This window comes from Phasianus colchicus, chromosome 2 (genome assembly GCF_987193195.1).
Source record: "Phasianus colchicus chromosome 2, bPhaCol1.hap1.1, whole genome shotgun sequence".
NCBI classification, from domain to species: Eukaryota; Metazoa; Chordata; class Aves; order Galliformes; family Phasianidae; genus Phasianus; species Phasianus colchicus.
The window spans coordinates 83,129,693-83,156,600 of record NC_143437.1 but is presented as its reverse complement, the minus strand read 5'-3'; the positions used below and the strand labels follow the sequence as shown (position 1 = coordinate 83,156,600).

General features: G+C 33.9%; 1 protein-coding gene across 4 annotated transcripts in view; it reads left to right on the top strand.

The window, feature by feature from the left end:
• Positions 1 to 26,908, top strand: part of ADGRB3 (adhesion G protein-coupled receptor B3) — a 453,302-nt gene that overhangs the window by 270,117 nt on the left and 156,277 nt on the right. For all 4 annotated transcript variants that reach the window (XM_090136206.1, XM_031610999.2, XM_090136205.1 and 1 more), the window contains 2 exons: positions 435 to 537; positions 5,429 to 5,472. In XM_090136206.1, coding sequence (XP_089992332.1) covers positions 435 to 537; positions 5,429 to 5,472 — 147 coding nt within the window. The remainder of the gene's footprint in view (positions 1 to 434; positions 538 to 5,428; positions 5,473 to 26,908) is intronic.

The window sequence follows — 26,908 nt, the reverse complement described above, 5'->3', positions numbered from 1 at the left end:
CTATCTTCAAAATTTTACAGTTAACAGGTGGTAAAGAAGTCCAACACAGCTCTTAGAAAAAAAAAAAAAATGGCTGTCTCTTGTAAAGTATAACTAGTTGGTCTACTTTGAGTTAAGTGAATGATATGCACTCACAAGTTGACAGAATGTCTGTGTCATTGATGCATACTTCTAATTAGTAAAAATTAGTCAGTCATACTTTAATGTCTGCCATTTCTGCCAGCATTGTTTTTCAACCTTTACTGTGTTGGTAACAAGTCCCAGATTTTACTATTTCTGAAAATATACATTTTCTCCATGAATATTTGGCAACTAAAGTCATGTAAAATACCTATGAGACGCTTCTTTGAATGTATTCCAGCTATCTCATTTAGCATTATAAAGTTAAAGCTTCAATTTTTATATGCTTGTTTTGTCTGTTTTTTTTCCCCCAGGAATTTTACAGTTGTTAATTCAAAAATTATTGTTGTTACTATACGACCTGAGCCTAAAACTACGGATTCTTTCCTAGAGATAGAACTGGCACATCTGTCTAATGTAAGTACAAAGACAGTTGATATGATCTTCTAAGAGTGTGTATCAGATTGTATGAAAGAAATGGAATTGGCTTAAATATCAAAGATTAAACCCAGTATAATTGCTAAAATTCAAACTTGCTTTGAAGAGGGAGTTTATGCATTTTGTGCAGATATGTATGCAAAGGAAAATTAATCCTTGTTCTGTGTGTTTTTTGGTTTTCCTCTAAACAGCAGTTTCTATGGAAAACTCTCTATTAACCGGTTTGATGGATAAAAAATTGAAAAATTAGTATTGCTCTACATACTTAATCTTTTGTTCCCGGTGAATGCCATAGAGCTACATAGTGCTTTAGGCCTTTACTGCTTTGCTTTCATTATTTTATGCTGAAATGCCAGTTAGTACCTAACCTGTTGTAGCAGACTGAAAAAAATATTCCCATTCCAATTTACCTTGCTTCTCTTACAAAAGCTTGTGATTTTTGTGCAATTACTTTTAATTCTGTAATATTTCCATCTAGTTTAGTGTTAAAAATGCTTTGAATATGAAAAAGTCTAACTCTAAAGAAAAAAATAGTAATAGTTACTCTTTTTGCTTTTGACAGTTCTCTCTCAGCCAGAGGGAGAATAAAATATGTATTTTGCTGGAAATTTTTGTCACTTATAATATCAAGGAAAGAACGTTTTGTAACAAAGTTAGCGGTAGTTTATGAGAAGGCATAGCAAATAAACTCTATTTATATCACTGAGAATGTATTAGAATTTACTTAAAATGAAATCATAAAGAGATCATCATAAGACACAGTGTTACTAGAGCTTTAGTAAATAGTACTGTTATGCAAAGGACTGTAAAGCTATGAAATTTTTTTTTTGTTATAAACAGTTTCCCTAGGGATCACACAGTTAAAAATCAGTTGCAGACGTTTCCAGTGTTCATTCAGTAGCAATTTTGGACTAATGTTTCTGGGCAAAGGTATGATGAATGCTCTTTGAACCCTAGATCTTCAGTTTACATTTTACTCTAGGTTAGAAAAAACTGATTGTTTTGGCATCAATGGTAATTATGACTCACCAGAAAAACTCTAATGCAGGGGACATAAGATTTTCTTCAGGAATAGTTAATAATAACTACATGAGTATATTCAATTCTAAATAAGCCAAAGTGTGTATATGTTGTGGTAGGAACTACAAATAAATAAATAAATAAATAATCTATGTTTTCTGACAAAATTAACTTATTTCAGGTTTAAACATTCAAGAACATCTCAGTGAAATTTACTGCAAACTTTACTCAATATCAAGCAGCAAATTAAAAAAGGAACATAAGCAGAACTGACATCCACTTAAAGTACCTCTCTGTAAGATTATAAGATTGCTCATGAGGAATTGTGGCAATTTTGTTTTCAGGGTTCTCTGCTGTTGTTTAATTTTAAGATATTCTAGGGAGATAAGTTGGTGTTAGTTTTGTTTTGTTCTGAATCACTTTGAGTAAGTTATAGAGCAAGATTTTCCAAGTTTCAAAAGCATGGAAATGAGATGAAACTCCATTATTACAAAAGGTCAATTTATAGACTCTAATTGTCACATAGCTTTGTAAACATTTTGGTAAGAGAAATTAATGAGTATCGTAAAAGCATGTGTCTTGACAAGGTAAAAAGTCAATAATATTGCCAACAGATATCAGAGCCAATTCTTTTGAACTTAGGCTTCTTTTTTTTTTTCTATAATTTGATCCAGAAAAACATCAGATATTTGGAACAAATTCCCAGTCCTTAAGTGTGCATAGTGTATTTATGTAGAGTATCAATCCACTTGGATTGAATGGGCAGATACAATGACAAAATTTTCATCTACAGATTCTAAGAATGGAAACTAATAATACAATTTTAATGTCTTTAAATATTTGGTGATTCTTCTTTTCAGGGCATAGTCTCCATTGTGTGACTTCATTTGAAAACTAAGTCTGTGTCTACACAGAAATATTGTTCTGGGTGTTTATTCCCTTCCCTTATATTAAAATTAGACTTTAGCTGGTTGTGATATGTCACAATGGAGCAAACATTGTATTTCAGATACAGAAAATAAAATAAAAATAAAAATATTATTTTTGTATCCTTAGACTTTGGACATTATATACTATACTGTCTCAGTTATTAATCACAATGTCAATTAAATTGGCTAATTATTTAACAGAAAATAAAATACAGACATTTTCTTTCATCTGATTTTTTTTTTTTTTTTGAATGGCCCTCTTTTTTTTTTTTCTTTTCAGATCTTTGTTCTTGAAATTTTGTTCATTATACAGAGTAGTTCATTTTAAAATGGATTTAATGACTAATTTTTAAGCATCCTCTAAAGTTGCCTATCAATATATATAATATACCCACATTTGTTGTTTTACCTCCCCATTCAAGATTGCATTAAGTGGATAAGATATTATGAAAAAAAAAGATGGGCAAATGCAGTCAATTAATGTCTTTAATTCAAAATAGCATTAAAATATTCATGTTTCCAAAATTTATTACTGTTGCTTTGTTTTATAACAGTAGACAGTAGAATAATAGAAAGAGAGGATGTGGAGGAAGTGTAAATTGCAGATTCATGTGCCCTTTAGAATATAAGCAATAAACTAAAATATAATAGTTGAGGATAGTGAAAATATGAGTTTCAGTGTGTTATTTAGAGAAGAACCATGTTATCTAAATATGAATTTGATAATATTTCTCCACTACTTTGAGTAATGAGACTCTAAAGTTATCTTTTAAAAATTGCCCAACTCTGACAAAAGCCTTGTTTGCTGCAGAGATAATAAGAACTCTCACCTTCTTCTAGCACTGAATTTTTCTCCAAGGACTCAAAAGTAACAAGCCAGCAGTAGCGTAGGAATGAAATTTTCAATGAGACTGAAAGCTCTGGCTACAAAACACAGTTGGCATTGTACTGCATAGCTGTCAAAGTTGCCAATCACATCTCAAAGGTTCAGTTTTACATGCCAGGCAGAGTTATATATGCATGCACACTCACATACATATGTCTATTTTTGACATATCCAAGTCCTGTACTGAAGTGTTTAAATCAATACTGCAGCAGTCATAAACCTTAATGGACACAGGAGCTGCTTCCTTAGCTTCAGCTAAGTAATTAACTGGCAAGATCTGTGATGAAAGATTGCTGCCCTAGCAGAAAGGTATGGCTGTTAAAGGTAGCTCAATGACAGCAGTGTGAGAAGGCTTTGCTGGGAGGCCAGACCCAAAAGGAGTGTATGAAAGGAAATAGCAGGTTCAGGGTAAAGAAAATAGGAAGACAGCCTAGAATGGTCCTTGCAGAGCTTGAAGGATAGTTGAACAGGGTGTCAAAAGTGAAATTAGTTTTCCATGTCTGGCAGAGCAAATCCTCATACAGAACCTTATTAAAGGACAACAGTAATACTTAACCTGTTTTCATGGTTCTGTTTAATAACTGCAGTGGCCTAACATAATCTTTTTTCTTTTTCTTTTTTTTTTTTTTAAATTTGAATGCATTTTATATAGCGAAACGTGGTCTGACATCAGCAGAGTTTATTTCAGCTTTCTTCAATGACTTCTATTTCCCTATGTTTTTGAGGTTTTTTAATAATAGACTTCTCTTTTTTTGTCCTGTCTTTTTTGTCCTTTTTTTTTTTTCAGTTTTTGTTTGTTTGTTTGTTTGTTTGTTTGTTTGTTTGTTGTGTTATTTCTTCTCACACTATGGGACCAGCTAGCATAAACTGTATGATACCTGCTTTTGGGTCTCAGATGTGTAATGTCATACTACAATTTAGTTATGAGTACTTTTCAAAAAATTAACAGCTATGTCTGTTTGTAAGAATTTCTTCCCCCCAGACTTAGGATACAAATTAATATAACTGATAAAAAAAATAATAGTTATGCATGATCATTTATCAAGATTTGATAAAGGAACGTTTTTCAAGATTAGGGATAAAGTGTGAATTTTAATTTTGTCCCAACTCTTCATGAGTAATAATAAAGACAATTCAATTACCTAAAACATTAGAACATTACCCAGAATGTAATGATGTGTAATGATCCTAAATTCCCAATCAACTCGAATATCTGCTATTCACTCAAAGAGATAGGTGTTGTTGTAGGCGTTTATGAGGAGGCGGGCTGTGACGCGACAGGACCTCCCCTGCTCTGTGATAAGAGACGTGACGCGTGCTTAGGAGCGTAGATGCACTAGACGTGAATAAACGCACATGGACATAGGAACGTAGATAAGCATGTAAAGTATATAGGTTGCTGTTTCACTTGCAACAAACACTGTTTTGCCTAACATCACATTGGTGTGCTCATGGTGAGATGGTCAGGTCACAGCGGGGACGGCATGAACCCTGAGCAGACCATAGGAACGTGAGGAACAAGGGGTTTCCTACGCAGAAACAGATAGGAACTGGGATTGTGAAGTTGAAGAAAAAGATTTTGAGCAAAAATCACTGCTAATACTGGAGTGACAAAAGTACTTGACAAGGGGTCACCTGAAATATTGCTCAATATTTACTTAGTGTTTTTGAAGTTATTACTGTTTTTAACATCCATGTGCCCTATAACTGTGATCTGTAGCTCTGCTTCTAAACACACCCACAAACGTTCATTCAAGTTGTCTTTCAACAGATTAATTATCTCATATTTCAATTGTATTGACGCTTACAAAATGGACAACTTTAGGCTTACCTTACCTAAGAGAGAATACAGTGACACTCAGAGGTTTAAAAGTGTTTTAAATATTCCAAAAGAAATAACCTTTTGCAATTCCAATGGCATCAATTCATCAGAACATAAAGGCAATCTTACAGAAAGAGATCCAAATAAATGTTTAGGTGAAGCATGATATATTTCTTTGAATATCGACAACTTCTGTGTTTGTTTGTTTTTCAGGGCACGTTGAATCCATATTGTGTGCTGTGGGATGATTCAAGAACGTAAGTGACAGATGTTTGCTTTTATGACTATGGCTGAAATATTTATAATGCCTAATAATATTTAAGTACACACTCAGTGAAAGGGTTGGTGGGGATGGGTAAAATCGTCCATCTGCTGACTGGAAGTACTAGGTTCTCCAGTCACAAGGCTTCCTTTTTGAGGTTATACATATTGAAGTAACACAAAATCTCACCAGGAACAGATTACTCATGTAGTGATGTTTCAATCTGCCCTTTCAAGATTAAAATGAGGATGTCTGAGAGCAGTAGTTCTGTGATGGCAGTTGCTGAGCAACAGACGAGTGGGTAACTGATCAAACAGGTGTCTAAGGAAAGCTCCCATTTCTGTTCCTGCAGGGAGAAATATCATTTTCAATGGTGAAACCCACAGCAATCTTCATTTTAGTTGGAGCAAATGTTCATGTGTAATTTAATAAATAGCTGTATACTAAGTAGTGAAAGCTTGATAGCAGTTGTCTGCTACCTTTCAGTGTGTTTCTTCTTCAGCAAAACAGAAAATGGCTCTGTAAAGAGGTAAAATAGTAAAATCAGTGTGTTTTAGATAAAAATCCAAGTTTACACAGTTTCAATTACTTCATTAATATTTCACAGTAAATCTCCCATTAAAGTCAAGGTGAACTTTGGCTAAATACAGATTAAATGTTTCAAAAAATGATCCCTATGCGATTGCTGTAACAATTTTTAAAAATATGTATTTCTTGTCCAGGTATATGATCTATGTTTCATTTTTACAGAACCTTTTTCATTGTTAGAAGCTGTATGCCTGTGAATTTGATAGTGCTTTTGTTCTTTAGTCTTAGTTCAAATCAGTACACTGATGACTAATATGATAGCTTTGAAATTTGATACAAGCCATCAAATATTCGCAATATCTTCTATCTGTAAATTCTGAATGGATGTCATTATCATATGTTGTATACATGTATTTGCTCTTATCTGAGCAAACAGCAAGAACAAAATGCTACTTTCTTCCTCTATCTCTTATGAAAAGGGTCATATTAGCAGTGGGGTCAATGGATGATCTTTTTTTTTTTTTTTTTTTTTTTTTGGACTGTTGTGGGTTTTTTTTATATTCTGTAGCATTTGACTGGTATTCACTCCAGAATATGTCAGAATTCATATTCTGATACTGCATGTTTATTAAGAAAAATCCATAATGCTGAATTTATCGTTCATAAATCTCGAACTATGCAATTGTGTTCTTGGTGGTTTGTTTTGCTTTTATTTTTCCATTTCTTCTAAAGCCTTGGGAATTAGACAGTGTCAACAACAGGCAACCAGATTTGATAGATTGATGTCCTCATCCGTGTTGCAGATCCACAGAGCTGTGCTGTGCTTGTGTCCTTCCAAACCGGGTGATTTTTGCATAACCAGATTTTGGCAAGCATTTTGGAAATAATCCAACAAAAGTACTCTGGTTTTAGTTGAAGGTTCCTAACTAAGCAGTAACTCTATGCTAATATCTTTTTTAATTAAATGCTTTTCATCCAGCAGTATCCTCTAATGGTTTTTGCCACTTTTATAGCCATGTCTTCATTTGCATGAGCAGTAAGTTCAGATTCAGTAAACAGTAGTTTTCTCTACTGATCTTGTCAGCATAATACTTCTCCAACAGAGAGGGAAGCTTTGTTTACCTGTTTTTTGGGCATGCTTGATAGTAGATTGACTACTAATTAGCAATTTCTTATCATCTGTCCCTAAAGTGAGTTCTGAGTCTAGGAGCTTCTTGATCATACCAGATCTTCAAACCCCTCCTCTTGCCTTTCTCATCCATGACTATTCGGTAACTCCATATTTGGCACAAGCACTTTTAGTCCATTGAATCTATGAAGTTGAGTGTTTTTTCCCCGTGATGATGTTTTACAGGATTTTTCACTTATCAAACTTGTACCCTCTCCATACGCAGTTGGACAAACACGTGAACAGTATTGAGACAGTGCAACTAAAGAATAAATTTCATGTCACGTGCTCTAAAGAAGAATTTCAAATCCACTTATTTGTCACGTAGTTACAGTTGATTCTCCCATATATATATTATACATATATATATATATATAGCACATCTGTCCATGTTAATTGCAACCAGTCTGTTTATGAGTTGTGGTATTTCCTTAAGTATTCCAATTTCTCTATTTGAAATGCTAGAATCAGTGCTATGAAATATGGTATTTTGGTTTTTGGTTTTTGTTTTTCCTTGAAAGTCTAAATTCCATTTGTTTCAGACAGTATACTTCTAAATGTTGTCCTTTAATAAATTCTTAGGATACTGAATTCTCTTCCTTTCAGTGTAGAAGAAAATATTTGGGATGTTAGTAAGTGACAATTTGAAGAGAAACAACTTATTTCCTTGACCAAGCCAAAGAAAAAAGCAATAAAGAGTTGCGCCTTTTCTGGTTTGTGTTGCATGACATGAACGAGCCATTGGTGTCAGGAACTGTTCATGATACAATAATTCCAGTCTGTCAAGAGAAAGAAAAGAAATTGATCAACTTCTAGGGATGACTTTTCACAGAATCATAGGATCATGGAATATCTCAAGTGTGAAGGGATCTATAAGAATCATCAAGTCAAACTCCTGGCTTCATACAAGATCACCCCAAAATCAGACCATATTTCTGAGAGCATTGTCGAGACACTTCCTGAACAAGCTCCGTGTCACGATTGCTTTTGGTTGTATCTAAAAACAGTTTCTGAATTTTTTTCTCCTTTTCATCCTGCCTCTCTAAAAAGAAAAGAAGGAAGAGAGGGGCAGTGGTGAGAGTCCCAACCAGCAAAGAATCCACTGATCAGAGCACTTACATCCTCAGGACCAGCCTTTCAGTTTTTGATTTATAGGAGATCCTTGAGGTGCACTTTTCAGCCTCCCAGAAGCAACCCATGCCCCCTGATCTGCCAGCTCTGTGCTGTGTGTGTTACTCATAGCCTCTCCTGCTTCAACTCTGCCATCCTGCTTAAGAAAATATCCATGGGCTGAAGAGCTGAGTCCTGGCATCTCTGTGTTTAATTCTACTGTTCTTTCTATGTGTTTGTGAGCACACTGCACCTAAATCTTAGCCATATAACTATCACTGTTTGCTTGTTTGTTTTTCCTTTCCTTGTTTTATTTCGTGTAAGTCTGGGTAAGGCTATGTAAACCCAGGCGTTTGAAGAATATGCATAGATACATTTCCATTTAAAAGATATCACATAGTGTGGCAGTTTTGTAGGCTGTCTGAATAGCTCTTCTGAACTTAGTTGCATTCTCTAATGCATGAGTCTATGACCGTAACACATGAAGTTCTAGAACACCAGAAAATCTGCTGGTGAAAGTTATTCCTTTGTCTTAGTGGATCCAGCATTTGGATGCATGACTCTGGCTGCAGAATTTATAACTCAGTAAGAAGCTGGATACTTGGTAACACGGTACTGATCTTGACAAGTACTACCCTCACATGCAACACTCAGCAAACACCACCACCACGAGGTTGTGGAAGGTGCGGTGAACACAGAGATCACTGAAATGAGATAGCACCTCACATGGGGGTTTCAGTAATCATTGACTATTTAGCAAAACAATGCAGCTGGTTTGTTCTTTTTGGAGCATGCTAGACATAATGCAAGCACATGTGCTCTCTGTAGGAAAGTATCAGTGGCAGCCAATGCACTCCATAGCTGTTTGTGATGCGACATAACATTTCACAGCACTAAGTAAAGAAAAGGCTTTTAGGATTCTGGGGCTCTTTTCTGCCAGTTGCTACAGAAGGATGTTATAACAGTATGACAGCCTTTTATTTGTCCATATGTGTACTCATAGCAGTTTGTGCCTGCTGAATATACAGTTGGCAGTAGTACAATGCAATCTTATTTTAGGGTAAGTGAAAGGTCTGCTCTATATTTTTTTCCTATTGCCATACAAATTTACACTTCTGGTGATTTGCAACCCTTAAGTTATGTAAAACCATGAATACCTACATATGAGAAATGAGAAATGTATTAACTTACATGTAACTTTAGTATTCACTCCATACTTATATTAAAACATTCTCCATTAAAAAGGGGATTTAAAATGTTTAAATTATTTTTTTTTAATTATCTCCTAGAACTTTTTATTCATTTCCCCCTATTTTCCCTAGTAGATTTGGCTACAATTATGTAGAAATTGTGTGCAAAGGAATTCATTCAGTGCAAAGAAACGTTTACTGGTTAATTGTAATTTTCTCACATATTTGCTTACAGGGTGAAATCTAGCTGTTGTACAATGTAGCTTGCACACATACCAACAAAATAACTTCTGCATCTTATTGCCTCATGATAAAATTGACAGTGAATGTAAATCAGCTTTGTCTTTCTTTATTGCTTTTTCTAAACTACCATGATGAAGTGTTACACTTATTCTTTGTTTGGCCTGGACTTACAAGACTTTGCAAAAAAAATCATAGAATCATAGAATCTTTAAGACTGAAAAGAGCTCTAATATCATCTAGTCCAACCATCAGCCTATCACCACCATATTCTTTAAGCCATGTCCCTAAATGCCACATCTACGTGTTTCTTGAATATCAACCGGGACATTGACTCCGCCACCTTCCTGGGCAGCCTGTTCCAGTCCATTCAACTCTCTGAGTATTTTTTACCTAGTAGCCAGTGTGAACCTCACCTGGTCTTTAGGTCGTTACCTAGTTGCTAGTAACTAGCTACTATCCTGTTGATCCCATGGGAGATGGGATCAACCCCCACCTTGCTATAGCCTCCTCTCATGTAGTTGTAGAAAGCAATAAAAACTCTCCTAAGCCTCCTCTTCTCCAGACTAAATAATCCCGGTTCCCTCAGCCACTAGTCACCATTTGGATATAACTCCATTCACCCCACTCTCTGGGTCCAGCTGTTCAACCAGTTCTTTGCCCGTTTTTTTTACCCAGCGAAGAGTACACCTGTCTAAACCGTGAACTGCCACAAGCAGTTATCTTTAAGATGACTGTATACAACTCGGGTCAAAATGTCTGAATGTGGTAATCTAATAATTAGAATACCATAAGTCAGAGTTCACTTCTTGAAATATGAATTGTAGTGTCTCCTTACTTGACAGTCACAGTGTTTTGTTCACCAGGAAAATATGGAGGAAATAATAGATTTTTTTCTGTAATTACAACAGAAAACTAATGAAAGTTATTCATGTAGGTATAGTATACCAGCTAAGGCTTTGTTCTATTAACTTCAGAAAATTTACTTTCTGTGCTAGCTTCTATGCTTTCATTTGTGAAATATAATGAAAGAATTAATGCTAATTAAGTTACTCAAATGATAAATACATTCTGGAGAATCCACTTTTATAAAGAGCTATATGTAATGGGGTCCATATAGTAGCACATTACATAATCTTCTGTTTTTTTTAGTCTTGCATACAAAATTGAAAGATGCTGCAGAATCATATTCTTTTTTATTATAACTATATGGAATGAGAATCCCGTTCCAAAATCCCTTGCAGACAACTAAAATGATTTGACTGATTTGAATCAGATCAGATCAGAGGACAAGCCACATAAAACCTCTATCAAAACAAATTAAAATTTACAGACTGATAAGATTATACTGTAATTCGTGTGTACTTAGTGCTGAAATATATAGATAACATATGATATAAAATGTTTTTATGTTAAAAAAAAGTCAAACCAGATTTTTCTTTGCTGAAGTCACATAGAAAATGAATCATTATATACATGGGAGGAATTTATAATTTAGTTCTTTTTTATAACACTGCTCTTCAATAACACCTACACTGCTGTGAACAGGCTTACATGACCTGCAGAGATTTATAGCAAAAAATGGAAATTGAATTAATTCTTGATAATAAGTTCACTTTCTTTTTAATTTCTGCTGAGTGATTAATCAAACCCATTTGTTGAGAATTCAATTGCTATTTATTGCTTCTATGTAAATACAGATTTCCAGAAGCTAAAAATAGTGTTTTCTTGTAATAGTAAGCAATTACGATTCTGAAATATGAATAAAAAGAACTAGTGGTTGTATTTTCATAATCAATTTTAAATATTTGATTTGTATCTTTGACATTTTAGTATATAACGAGGGCAGAAGATAATTAACCAGTGTGAATATGGTTTACAACAGCAAATAATTTGGTCATACTTTGTTTTTGTACCTATATTTCCATAAAAAGTCACAGATGCTACCAAGTCAAATAAAATATAATCTTTGTTTTCCTTGGTAATACCTCAACAAGGAATGCAGCAAATGGATCTGCAATTCCATCATAGTGCTGGACTTTGACTGATTGTTGTAGGGGAAAACTGTTTAAAATCAGTTCAGCTTTGACAAGCACATCAGATGATTAAAGCTAAGAAAGTTTCTCAACCTTTCTCACACCATACAACTCTTATAGTGCATGATGTGTAGATGTCAAAGCAATTTACCACAAGGTTGGTATTGCCCTCGCTCATTTACAGATAGGGGGAAAACAGGACAAAGTTGTTTGTCTGATGTCGCCCAAAACCCCAGCAGAGTTCGAGCTACAAACTCCCAAGTTTGGAGAAAGATTAATTGAGAAAGATCTCTAGATGTTCTCAAAACTGATTGCCACTTTCCTGTTGTGATGCAGGAAGTTTAAATATCTTTATATATATATTCCTGTGTTTTTTTGTTTTTGTTTTTTTTTTGTTTGTTTGTTTGTTTTTTGTTCCATTTATTAAGATGAGACATGACAGTCCTGAAGAATTTATTTCTCTTTATCTGACAGAGGTAGTGCCGTAGAACTAAAGGTCTTTGTATTATGCTGTACTTAAACAAACATGAAATCTTTTCAAGTCAACCCAAGAAGATGAAAAATCAGGGAAATATTACGTATCCATATGAGAAAAAGCTGTGCACCTCTGTCATTTTCTCCTTTCCCTTTGAGAATAGCAGAAGAGATCATGTACATAGATTTCTTATAAGTAAATCATACTGTGTGCAGTTTTCAACAGATACACACTCATTATTTTTAAATATATTTACAGTCAGTGCAACAAAGACAGAATTTCAAGTGGTATAAATACAAGTAATATGAAAAGGATAATAAAAGACATTTTCGACCATTTACAGTTTGTGGAATTACTTGTCTTTACTTTCAAATGTATGCATATAACTCTAATTGAAATGATAAATATTCTCTCTGATAACTAAAGAATCATATAATTCACCAAAACTTGGCTGTCCCTCTACAAGAACAGTATTTTCAAAATGATCTTAAAATAAATATTTGGAGTGTACAGAGATGTATTTTGAAATGCACCTAAGATGGTGTTCCCCTCAGTTGTTACTGTACTGTCAATACTCAAATCATATCTGACTGATAAAACTAAAATTCCACCACAAAAAAAGGCAATCACACATCAAGTTAAGGCCTGTGATATTTATCAAATGCAAGTATCAAAAAAACAAGTATATATCTTCCATGCTGTATCAGCATCTCACTGATACAGGTATCTGAATATGTAGTTAGGCCTTTGCTATATATTTGTGCCATATTTGATCAAGGTAAGCAGATTCAGTAAAAACTCTTCCTGGAGCAGTCACTAGAGGGAAGCAAAGACCTTCACGTGCCTATTCATGACGTCAGTCGCTGTCCTTAAGTCCTCACTGACAAAAACCTGGTCACTATTCAATCTAGAATTTTGGAGATGGACTATTTAGTGGACTATTTAGTGGAAAGTCACACATAGGGTGCAGGAAAAAAAAAAAAAAAAAAAAAGATGAAATACATCTGTGTGTATGGTTGACTTTCATAGACTATTTTCATGAATTTTATTTTGGGAATTTGAATACAGAGAAGAATCTCAGTGCAGTGTAAATAAAGATGTGTGTAAGCCTTTCATGCTTTCAAACATCCCAGTATTCTCAAAGATGCGCTGTATTATTTCTAGCATAGTAGCTGTACATTTTGTCACTGATGTGTGGCAAAACCTACAAGAAAATATACCAGTTTCTTGAGATGTTTTTTGCTGACATTCCCTTAGTTATCCCTGTTTGCATTCCTGACTGTGATGCTCTGAATCTCCTCCAATCTCAACAGCTCTGTGTACAGTGAGTAAAAGAATCAAGAGGAAAAGTCGTTAAATGAGCTGCTCATCATGCTTTCCATTTCTTCATGGAGAAATCATAAAGTGCACTTGAACATCTTTGTCTTCCATTTTGTGAGGGGTTATACTGGAGTTTGGTTTACCATATACACTACTGCTACTGTATTTCATTCATCTCTGTTCAGATTACTGAAAGTACAAGTCATTCCTCTCTCATACGAGCTGGGATGTTTGAAGTCCTTTAGAATAGAAACAGTAGAGGCCAACATTGTAACATTTTCTGGCAGTTAATTAAAGAAATGTACCTAGTATGAACTGAAGTTTTCCATAAAATTGAAAGTCTCAGAAACAAGCTTAAAATATATAAAATAATGTTTTGTTTTTCAATCAGTTGAAGTTATAAATATTTTTACGATATTAAGGACATTAAATATAATACCACTTAATATGAATAAAATAAGTTTTGTTAATATTAAATTATGTTTGATGGCTAGACATTAATAAGAGCATTGCAAATGTGTATCAGGATTTTAGAATGCTTTAAATGGAAGGAAATATACTAGATGAACAGCTCTAAGCAAGGTAATTAAATGAAAATATTATTGCATTGAATAGCTGCTATACTGGGGCAGAATAGATTTTTAACTGAAAGTATGTTGTATTTGGGATGATATTTTATGTCATCATCATCTTCTCTGGTACTTTTGAGTAAGAGATTTCCTACATAGCTAGTTAACTAAGTATAATAACGTATCAAGTGCATGTGCTGGGGATATCATCCTTTAGTACATGCTATTACTCTAAGTAATAGATTATATAATTCTAAATTTCACAGGGTATGTTTATGATTCCCAGTGTTATCCTAATTGTGTAATTTCTGGTGGTTATCTTCTCCCATACATCTCCCGATTACTCTCTGGAAGCAGTGCAAAATGTTTATTCTTTAAATTACATAATTATCTTTGCAAATATCAAAAGTAGGAATTGAAATGTCATCACATTTTTATCAGTTCGTTCTCTAACGTAGGTATATTCTTGATGTCAAGTCTACCAACAGATCCTTTGAGGATCTAGGCTTAAACATGCTGGACTGAGAACCCAAAGCCAGAATCCCTCCAAGCTAATTGGCACAAATACAGGAGTCAGTACAGCACAAATACAGATGACAATAATTAAGGGATTGCATACTCTGATTTATACAGCAATGCAGAACCAGAAAAACAGAATCACTCATAATGAATTTGGTTTGTTTGCGAACTTATCATGTAAAGAGTACATTATTTTGACAAGGCTTAAAATGAAATTATGTAGGCTTATGCTACATAAATGGAATTTTGACTGTTATGTAGATATATTCAATTATTTTTTACAATTTTGCAGGGCAATTTCTTTGATATCTTCTCAATTTTGTAATTATTCACAAAAAGAAGCTATGATTTTGATACAATATTAAAAATAGATTAACATGTAAAACGGCAAATATCAGATAATAACACACCAAAAAATGAAAGATTTCCTTAAAACAAAACAATTCACATGAACGACCCCCACATTTAGGCAGTGTAATATGCAGCACACAAGCATTCTGAAATGAGAGATATAGTCAGTAGTATTTGAGAGATGGTTTGATGTCTTTTTAAGCAGGTTATACTTAAGAAGTTGTAGGAAAAAGTCAACACTTTCTTTTTTTTTTTTTTAATTCATATCACTCATTCTTCCCTTGTCTTCCCTCCTTTTTTTTTACATGTCAATAGTCAAGCATCCAATGTTTTCAGTACTCCTGTTGTTTGTACACAGGAGTACACACACACAGATACTTTATCATTTAATATACATGAGTTGATTAAAACCTTTGAGCAAAAAACCTCATAAAATGTTTTTGCAACCCCCTGTTGTACCAATGAATACATGAAACATCATTTTCTTCTTTCTACTACACAGCAAGGTATACTTTACAAGGCACAATATGCATTTACCTGATGATAGATCCTACGTGCTCTTAATGTTATTTACATTAGAGAACAGATGAAACAGTGTTACTTAATGTGAATTACACTGTATTTTCCATTATAAATGCAGAAGTAAAACAATGCTGGATTTATCTTAATTATTTTTCTAATCAAATAATAATTATAGAAGTGCTTATTATCACAATAAGTGAGTATTTCAGCTAACATGAGAGAGTATTAAGTGCTGTAACCTATCCACTAGAATTACACACCTTTCTGCGACATGGAAAATATCTTGCACTTGGAACAGACCTCCCCATCTTCTTTGCTTCACTCTTACCTTCTTGCAAACGTATGAACATCATTTTTGTTTCTTTTTCTGGAACCACAAAAGACCAGTGTGTATGTAGACAAATATTTAAGACTGATCATCCACGTCAAAATCCCAGACAAAAAGTGTCACTGTTTCATCACGTATTCTCAGAAGAGCAAAGTTATTGCTTGTACAGACATTTGTGGTCAAGAAGAGGGAGGACGTAGAGATGTGGGAAGGTATTTTCTAACACATTCTGGTATATGGGACATTCCTGTTATATACTGGGCATGCTATTTCAGAGATACTCCTCTTGAACATCTCTGTGTTACTGCCAACTCCAACTGTTATCCTGTTATCCAAATGTCATTTTATGACCTCTATAACTTTTTTATAGAGGTCATAATAACTTTTTTGTTTGTTCTAGTTTGTCTAAACTTATGCATTGCAGTTTATTTTGATTAATGCAATTGTTTCTGAGAGAATACACAAAAATAAAGGAACACCCAGATCAGTATTTTGGGGATGTGAACAAGCTTCTGATATTATTTTTAGCAGATTTCCAACCATAGGTCATCATTATCCAACCTCAACAACCACACGGCTGGTGTTTTTACTATTTTCTCATCTGGATTTTTTTCTTTGTTTGTATGTTTGTCTATTCGTTTAGTTTTGTTTAAGAGGAGACATTTTAGAAATGCAAGCTGAGGAAAATGTGAAAATGATATCTTCCTGAAAAGAGGATTTCATGTATTTGACAGCCTTTTTTTCTTTTTTTTTTTCTTTTTTTTTCCTTTTTTGAACAGCAGCAAGTTTAGTGCGGTATTAAGCAGTTCTGCTTTTTCAGTCTCTGCCAGAGGAAAAAAAGCATATACTATTTATCACTTCATACAGGCAAAGTCAGGCTAAATATTCTGGCTGTATGGTTTATCTGCTATATTTTCTTAATAATAAGGAGTTTTGAAATTTATGAAGTAGAAAATCTAGTATGATTGTGCCTGATGACACAAATAAAGAAGACAAACTTCTGATTTATTAATAATAATTGTACCTCACTACTTTTGATTGCCTCTTAAAACAATTCCTAAAGACTAAAAGCCCAGAAATAGCCTTTCAACTGTCTATTGTTCTTAATATAAATGAGACTATTTTCTAAACCTTAAAAATTAGAATAGAATGGGTCACATCACATTCCCGTTGATCTTGTCCTTTTACTTACTCATGTACTGAGGCTAATTTAACAAGACAGAAAGTACTTGTGAATACAAAATAGAACCAATTTAGGTGCAAACATCCTGTTTGTAGAGATTACCTGTGTCAGCAGACAGTATTATGTTGCAAGAAAACTAATTAAGAATAAAACAGACTTTCATGAATTGTGCCTTATAAATAAACAAACAAACAAACAAGCAAACAAACAAACAAACAACTGATTTTCTGTACCATGAACTGAATAATTCCACATTAACGCTATCAAGTTTGGGTTCTGTTTACTCTCAGTTATCTCTTAAGCCTCATATCTTAGCCCCTTCCTCAAGATGCTGTACAGGTCATAAATTCTGATCACCATTAAATCACTTTTTTTTTTTTTAAATTACATTTTATGCAGTCTTTCCAGAAGGATGTGTAAAAATAATAATATATATGTTTGAGAGATATTTTGGCCTTTACAATGACATGATCAGTGAAACATGTGGAAACTCCCAAACACTTGCTTGAGTGTTAAAAAGATAATGAATAACATAAGGATACTATTTATTTCCAGAAAAACAAACATAAAAACAAACATTAAAAAAAACAGTTCTGATTACCAAGTAATTCAGTATTTACTTATTCTGCTCTTGTGCATGCAATCAGTTAACTTAATTCAGACTTTGTGCTTTTAGTACTCTAGACTATGTATTTTGTATATCAGTCTTTTTAGATAGTTATATGTAGATTAATTTCTAAATACTTTTGTTTTTGTCTTGATCACCAGCTGGGTGAACATGCTACAAATTTCAGAAAATATGTTGATGACAGTTTTTTTGTTTGTTTGTTTTCATTTGTTTGTTTGTTTGTTCATTTGTATCTATGAAAAATAGAGATTACCTCTTATTTATAATTCTTGGTGGAAAAAATGTAAAACAAAACCCTAATGTAGCAAAATAGGATGTACTCTGCTTAGTTCTATAAGAAGCTTCATTATCTTCAGTCTATGTGAGTTTAGCTTGATATCTCCACACTAAATAAGTGCGCCTGTCAAATTCTTGGCAGTTTTTGTCTTCCATAATTTAAGTTCTTGCTTTGATGAACTGAAAGTCTCTTTCTTATATATGTGCTAAAAGAAAACTTAGGTAGGTGGTTATATATTTAAAGCCAAGAGTATTCCTCTCTTAAAATCTATGTCTCAAGAAAGCAGAGAGCAATGATACAAGTCATACAAAATCTCGGGAATCTGAGTGGTATAAGAAGTCCTATATGTGGTTATAAGGAAGTAGTTTAATTTTGGATGTTGTTATAACTGAGATGTGCTTTCACAGGAAATCAGGTATTTCTAACAGTCTTACTGCTCATCATGGGCTTCAGTTGTGGTTCCTTTCTCAGTAAGGCTTCAGAAGAACCATATAGAAGCCTTTAACAAAACCTAAATTCATCAACAGATGCAATGAAGAATTTAATACACGAAAACTCCATGCTCAAATAAAAACACTACTAATACAGTACTTTCTGAAATAGACTGCATCAGAATGGTGTTATATTTTCATACTCTCATTCAGTGACATTGGATGTGTTTATAAGTTAAAATAAACAACAAGAAGACTATTCTAACTGCGGGCTGTAAAAGCTCAATCAGGGACCTGTAAGTCAGACCAATCTTGGCCTTCTGGTCATTTCTGTAGTTGGAGTGAACTGCCAGTATTGATGAAGATGCACCAGCACTGCACACCATGTGATTCCTCTACTGCTCAAGTTGTGCATTTTCTCTGATTGATTCTCCTTATCCATAAGAGGTCTGGGGTGCTAAAAGAAATACTTACTACTATTAAGATGATAATATCATAACACCTATCAGGATAAAAAAATAAATGAAGACAGCTTTACAAATGAGAAAACAAACCCAGATGTGCTTGTTTGGCTTCCAGAGTGGTGATAAAGTAAGGAGAGAACAGAGCTGGATGCTGAACCCAAAGCTTCTGCATCCATGTGATTCTCTTTCATAATGTGAGTGACTCTTTAGTAATCTCTATAAACGTCCTTGAAAGAGGGTTCCCACACTTTCTCACACATCACTTGGTTAGGATTGGTGTCCCCCATTGCCATTTCCTGGCCGTATAAATCATATATTTATGTGCTGACTTTGGCACAACTCAACAGTTTGTAGATCGAGAAAGACCTTAAATCCAGACTTCAATCTCAGAGTTACTTCTGAACTCCTTCTGGGTATAAGGAGCTAAATGAAGAGCTAATATCCAAATGTCCCTTTTTTTGAGATGTGTTTGAGACACCAAGCACTGTTTCTAATTCTCTGATAGTTCTTTGTAAAAGGGAACAAGTCAGTCACTTGTATGCAAGTGGTGTCAGAACATGGAAAGTAGTATCAGATGTGAATCCCTTTTGATGCCTAAAAACTGGTGCTTTAAACATCTGTCAGTTTTCTGATTGTTTTGTGTATACTTACTTCAAGGCTTCTGTGAACACTGTCCTCAAATACCTACTTATCCCTGTTCACTGTTCACAGGCATTGAGTCTCTTAACTCTTGTGCTTGTAAGTACCACGTGTCTCAGTAGGACTGATGACAGTCATGATTGTCACATTATTTAATCATCTGGCTCTTTTATACTTATCTTCTCTGAACTTCTGAACTGTTTATCTGATCCCAGGACAAATGTGAACCAAAACAAACATTCTTCTTGCTCAACATTTGTCACCTTTTAAAAATCAGATGGAACTCAAAAATACACTGATGTTCTTAGTTCACCAACAAATAAATTTCAACTGTGCTTTTACCATTTCAGAATTTCTTCTGAGACCTACATCTCACCATATAATGAGATTAAGATTGCATAACATACATCATCTAAATAGTTTTACCAGAAACCAAAGGGAGGTAATGTTCAGGAACACAGAATCGTAGAATCATTAAGGTTAGAAAAGACTTCTAAGATCATCTAGTCCAACTGTCCACCTACCACCAATATTTTCCCACTAAACCATGTTCCTAAGTATCATCTTCATGTTTCTTGAATGCCTCCAGAAATGGTGAGTCAATCACTACATCTTTACACAATTGAAATATTTTATAGTTAGGATTATTGAGATGTTTTATTAAAAATTAAGATAGAAAATTTTACAGAAGACAATATAAAATCCTCTATCATACAGTCTCAAACCTTCCAGATCAGCTTATATGTGTACAAAGAGATGCACATTTTCAAGGTATATTTTCTGTGTATTATATTACTTTCCCAACCTGTATGGTTTTGAAAAAAAAAAAAAAAGGAAGAAGGAGGAAAATCCTGCCTTCGAGGCAAGGAAGAAAAAAAAAAGCTCAAGATGATGATGATAAAGTTGTTTGGTTTTCTCCTCTTTTTTAAGTCTTTCTTGTGTACATAAAAATGGCAACAAGTATATGTGACTAATGGCAACATTTCAGTGTTGTACTTGTGATGAACTGCAAAATAACACCTACCAAGAAACATCCCACATTTTACTATTTCTAGTTTCCTTGATTTTCCTATCCAGTGCTCTGTAACGTTGATCACAATATTTCAAGTATCACTGCAGATGCCACCAAGCTTCAAGGACTTCTAGATGCAAAGGAAAAATAACATTTACAAACTACATTTATGTGAAGTCACTGCAATGTACTGCAGTGCAGAGGCAATATGTTATCTACACTACCTTCATCTACCTTATTCAAGTACTGTTAGCAGCCTAGCTGTGGTAGAAGCAGCTCATCACTGGATAGCTTTCTCAAATTCTGTAAGCTGAAATTATTTCAGGAACCAAGACATAATCCCCTGTCCTATTACAACAAAGAACCAATCTTTCATAGACTGAAATAAAAATACTTTGGGGCCATTGTAATCTCTTAACTGTACCTACTTATGTTACGTAGAACTGATATACTTACAAGCACATTCATATAGTTTTACTTCATTCAGTAAGAAAAATTGTTTGACAGATGTTCATGAGGCAGTCAAGATAAACATGTTCATTGTGACTTTTGTTGAGTACATATGAGTGTGTTTACATACATAAGCCAAGACAATATTTCTTTCTTACTGACAATATATGTGTATACTGCAAATATAAATATATAATGTTGACAATAGGTATGTAATAAATTGAAGGCCTATCCCAAGATTTTAGTAATTGTATAATATCTATAGAGAATAAATCTACTTAATCCTTCTTGTTATAATATATTTCTGAGAATCCATATTCACTCAAGAAGTGATTGCTGAAGCATAAACTATTTTTCTCTTCATTTTAAGTAAGTTTTAACCTTCATATAAATAATTTTCATTTCAGTTAGGAAATAGCCAAAGTAAAATTAAAAAAAAAAAAAAAAAAAAAGCTTTTAGGTGGAGCATGCAGATTTTTGGTATCTTCTTTAATAGTTCTGCTGGAAGCTTTATCTGAAAACTGTGAAGCCAGTTTTGCTTTTAATACAAACTTTGATTTTATAACAGTCTGAATTAATTTTAAGAGCCAAATTATATTCTGTATATTAAGTGAAATTGCCCTCAAGTATGCAAGTCTTCATGAGTAGAGTATTCTCACTTGCTTCCAAAATACAAGTTCCATCTGATTCAGATAATCTTTTGTAGAAAAGAAAGAAATTACACAGTAACTATGAATAAATTATTTTTTTGTTAAAAAAAATAAAGAAAATGAAAGACAATGATAAGTGTTTTTTGTGTCACTTGTCTTTTTTATGGATTACTTTGTAAATGTACCAAGACTCCATCACTTCATATGTCCTATAAAAAATGAACATTTAGAATGTGAATCTTCCATCTCTTGGAACAAACTTGTATGTTTTTAGATGAGTGCAAATATCCACTTAATTTAATAAAATATTTTTAATTAACATTAGACTAGAGCTGTAGTATTAGAATAACATGTATATATGTTGCTCTAAAAATAATGCCTCCTGTTTATTTTTGTAGAAACTACAATTGAAAGAGTATAACAACATTATTTCATAGAGCAAATTCTAAGCTATGAAGCGTGACATTTCAATATAGTCACCACCATTAGTTTTGCATTTTTGCATTTTTGCCAGTGATGAACAAGGGCCTGCATGCCACATTTGTAAAAGTCTGCACCAGCGGTTGTGTTACTGCCACCACTGATGAAATGTACCACCGACCACTTCAGTGTTTTCACCTCCAATATTTGGTCTCCATAAATGTTCAGCAAGCAACAATGAATGTCAGTGGCTGTCTTTTTTTTTTTTTTTTTTTTGTATGGAAGAATTCAGTGACTCACCTTTGTTTTGTACTTCCATGTCAAATGTCATTCTGTCAGACTGCCCCTCTGCTGCAGGAAGGTTCAACCTCTACTGCCATACTGCCACCATCTGCCTCTGATGTCGTGGGCCAGCATAATAAAATACTACTTTCAGAGCAGCTCTAGTATATTTTTTTGACAATGAAGTTGTTCAAATTTTGTTTTCTGTGTATAATTCATCATGTAGTAAGGTACTTGTTTCAAACCTTGCAATATTTTGCCCTTAGGATAAAGGTTAGGACATTGGCTCTTGATTTTAAAAAAAGTCACTGGGTAACAGTAGAGTTCTTAAAAGACTCAATGCTGAAATGTTTTCACTGGAAATTGAAAATATTTTTACCAAAATACACACTAACAGTGTACCATTTTGAGCTTTTCATGGACCAGCTACCATTTACAGTGGGAGAAGTATGGTTTTGCTGTCTGAAAAGCTTTATGCAGTCCCTGAGTGAAGATGTCTGTTTTCAGGAAGTAAGCACATTCAGAAGTTTCTTTTTAGTAGAATGGACTGAAATAACTGCAGCTTCTGTCTTTTGGTGTACTGATCAAATGATTTACTGTTTGTATGTGTGTGCACACTCTTTATCTTGTATTAGATATTTAGTATCTGACAACTTATTTTGTTTGTTAGAGAGGGAAGGGCTCCCATTCAGAAAGTCAATGGTTCTCATCAATTTTTAAATGCAGAAATGAGACACACTAAAGGAACAATTTAAATATTGTACATCTGGACAATGAAAACATCTGTTTTTCTTTAGTCCCTGGTCCAGAGAAGTAGAAGAGGAAGAAATGCTTAAAATGGTGATAGGAATTAAGACCCAGAAGTGAGAAATGTATTATGCCATAAGACTTACCCAACCTCCACTTCCAGTCTTTAAGACTATTGAGAAAATACTTTCCCAGCTTTAAACAGTGACTTCAGAGAGGAATTCATAGGAAAATAAAATATTATTTAGCACTGCAGTTTATTTTCATGTTGTTACTGTGGGAATTCAAAAAATCTCTAAGAGTAGCCCTTAGGTGGAATTGGAAAGAAAACATAAAACTTGACTCAGCAGTTCTTATAAAGTTGTCCATTTCAGTCTACTGCTAGTACAAAATATACATTTGCTTCTTCTGATCAGCAAAAGCTCCTGTAAGTTTTTTTTCCCTGATATGTCAGTTCATCTTGCATTTCTTAAATCATTTTACATTATTTCATGAAAATGATCTTTTCTGTCTGCTATAAAATATACAGATTTTCTCATCTCTCTAGATTGCTTCTAATACAGCAAGAGCTTGTATTATTTCATTTTGACTGAAAATCAGAACATACAAAATAAAATTATAGCTTGATACATAAATACATATACATACACACAGATATATATAAATAATGGTTAGTGGTCAGTTCTGCCACCTATACGGTATGCAGATAAACTAAATCCGGTATAATCATTAGAAAAATAAAACATTTGTGCTAATAGATTTTCTAATAGATTAAAAAAATGTAATATTTTTCTGGTTTTTGTATTCTGGAAAGGTTTATTGCTATTATATTTTAGAAAGTGTCATGGAAAAATCTAAGCAAGGTCTGTGATTCAAATAACTACGTGTAATTTTCTTTCTCCGAGGGAAGCTTGTATTTCTCATTTTCTTTGCTTCTAACAATTTTTAAGTTACGTCTTCCTTATGTTTCTCCACAGCAAATGAATACTTCATGTTTTGTCTTCCTTTTCATGGCAATGCTTTGAGAACTAAAATATCTGAAATATAGTTGTTTCTGGTTTAGTTTAAGCATGCATAAATGTCTAACAGTGCTAAACATCAGCACACTAGTGCACAAAATAAATATTCTATGTTTCCTGGCATTATTAAAAAAAGAAAAGAAAAAAAGAAAAAAAGAAAAAAAGGAGCAGAAGAGTTGAAGAGTTATTGGACTTCTTAAATATTCCTGAATCTATTGTAAATTTTTCCATTTTTATTTGTGAATATATTGTTCATATATCAAGTTTCCAAATGGATAAGCAGTCTATTCAGAATGGTAGCAATTCTAAAATCTATCAATACTTTAAATGAGTACAGTTTCTTAGCATATGGTCACTTTATGCTTTTTGTTGTGGTTGGGCTTGTTATTGAAGGAAAGATATGCAGGAAGAAAACAAATTGCAGAAATGTCACTGTGACTTACTGCCTGGGAACTGTTAGATCGTGGCCTGAAGCAGTGATTCAGCATCTGGTAGAGACATGCCCAGCCCTAGGAACACAGGTGCAAGCAATTCACCTGTGTGACCAGAAGGGATGGATCCACCCCTCTCTACTCTCATTTAAGGACTGGTAGCCAAAAGGGAAGTAATCTGCAAATAGAGGTGCTTCCCTCTGGGGGGCTTCCAGTGAGCCCTTGTTCTTTGTCATAGGGTAAGTTGGTCTTTTCTTATTACTGGTCTAGGATTACCATCTTTCACAGGTTTTACTAAAACTGATCAGATGCAATTTCATGCCTTTTCTTGCCCAATACGTTTGTTGACCTAGGCAGGAGCAATCTACAAAAAAGTAATACAAACCCTAAGATGGTATTATTAAAACGTGTAGTGAGTTGGTTTGGATAGGGGAAACCTGTTTTCCTGGAAGAGGAGTTACCTGGGGACATCCTGGGATCCCTAGGATCCCCTTGGTATGGCCTGGCTTCCATAGTAGAAAGATGGGAGAAACACTACTAGTTTTCCAGCCCATATTATAGCATATTTTGAGTGCCTAGGCAAAGATATTTTGGTAAACAAAGAGAGGCAGTTTGCTGCATCTACTGTAGGTTGGCCTATGCTAATGACTCTAAACCATCTAAATACTTCAGAACAAAATCTCCAGGATGATCAGAAATTATTATGGGATTGAGCTAAACAGCTTAAACTTAAGATTGCTATATTAACAGGTAAACATATCCAAACCAACCCTCCTGATAAACTTACAATGTCTTTAAACAATGTAGGTGTTTTTTTTGTTTTGGTTTGGTTTTTGTTTTTGTTTTTTTTGTTTTTTTTTTTTTAAATAAACATAAATTCAGGGCAAAAAGAGCATGACTCCTAATTGAACAGGATCAGGTTAAGTAAGTATAGTTGTTTCCATAAATGATGGACTATATAAGATACCCAATATTATTTTCTGAGTCAGGAAAGATTCGCTGTTATAAATTAAAATTAATAAATTAAAGCAGACAGCAAAATAGCTATGGTAGTGTTTTCCTCCTAGCAAATAATCTTCCCACCCAGTTGCAGGAATGGCTATTATTTATCTGGACTTATACTCCCATAGTAAGAAGAAAACATCTAACAAATTGCGGTATTGTTTTTATCTCCTTTATTCCTTCCTTTTCATTTCAGATTTTTTAGTTTAACTTCTGTTTACATGAGAAATAAAAAAAAAAAACAGAAACTCAATATTTTTGTGAACATTGGTAATGAGGGATTTAGATGAGTTTCATCTGCAGGAAACCTTGAATTGCAGAACTTCATATGTTGCATGCTGGTAAACTCAGATGTTCCCACGTAGACCATACCTTTGCTATTTTTATCTAAGTGTGCTTAAGATAATATCCAAGAACATTAATTTGTTCTCCATATCTCTTGGATGATTTAGCAATCAATTGAAGGCAGAATCAATATTTATCAGCTTGGAGCACAAGTAGTAGCATTTAAATTGAGCAACAACCCTTCATGCTGTCTCTTTCCCCAAAAAACCTTTTTTCTTGTCTACAAAGTCAAATGCATAATGTGAGACATGACCCAAAGCTGGATCTAGCTGTTGTAAAAGCACCTTGCCTTATGTCTATGTCTTTCACTGATGGATGTGCTGATACAACACTGCCTTTGGCACTATTTCAGGATAGTCTGGTGTGGACTTGCTCATGCAGCGTTATTTTTCCATGCACCGGAATTAATGTGTATTACAGATGTCTTTCCGGTATAATGCAGGAGAAAAGCGTACTGGAAAATTGAAGTTCCGGTAAGAAGAGATTGATCACCACAGCACAGTATCGTGGCATTTTCTCACACTCTGTCAAGCAGGATCGGGCAAAAATTTTCAGGTCACTATGTACTCAACCAGCTCGGGCAGGCAATTACATCATAAGATTCTGTTATTAAAGTTCCATCACAAAACCTATTAGACTGTGACTTGTCCATGCACCACTGTTGTCCAGGTTAAACTGCTCCTTTTCTTCATTATTTTGCTGGTGGATATAACCACTGTTCCCAAATCTCTTTCAGTCTTTGTTTTACTAGATTTAACAATTTAAACTCTTTTAAAGTTCTCTTTCAAAATAGATAGGGAATAGAAAATAGAGCAACCCTTTCTTGTACCACTTTCAGTCTGAGTTCATTCCTGAGCATGAGTGACAAAAGTGGGGCACATAGATGTAATATTGCACATTAATGATATGGAGAAGGACAAAGAAGTAAGTGGTAATCTATTTGAGTCAAAATTGATTTGAGAAAAACTGGTAAAGTGTCCTCTAATGAAATAGAATTAGATATCCTTCATAAATACAAATGTCGGATTTGACCTTCAGTGAGGCTATTTTAAAGTTACAAGGGAAATAAATATGACTTAAAACTGTACTGCACAA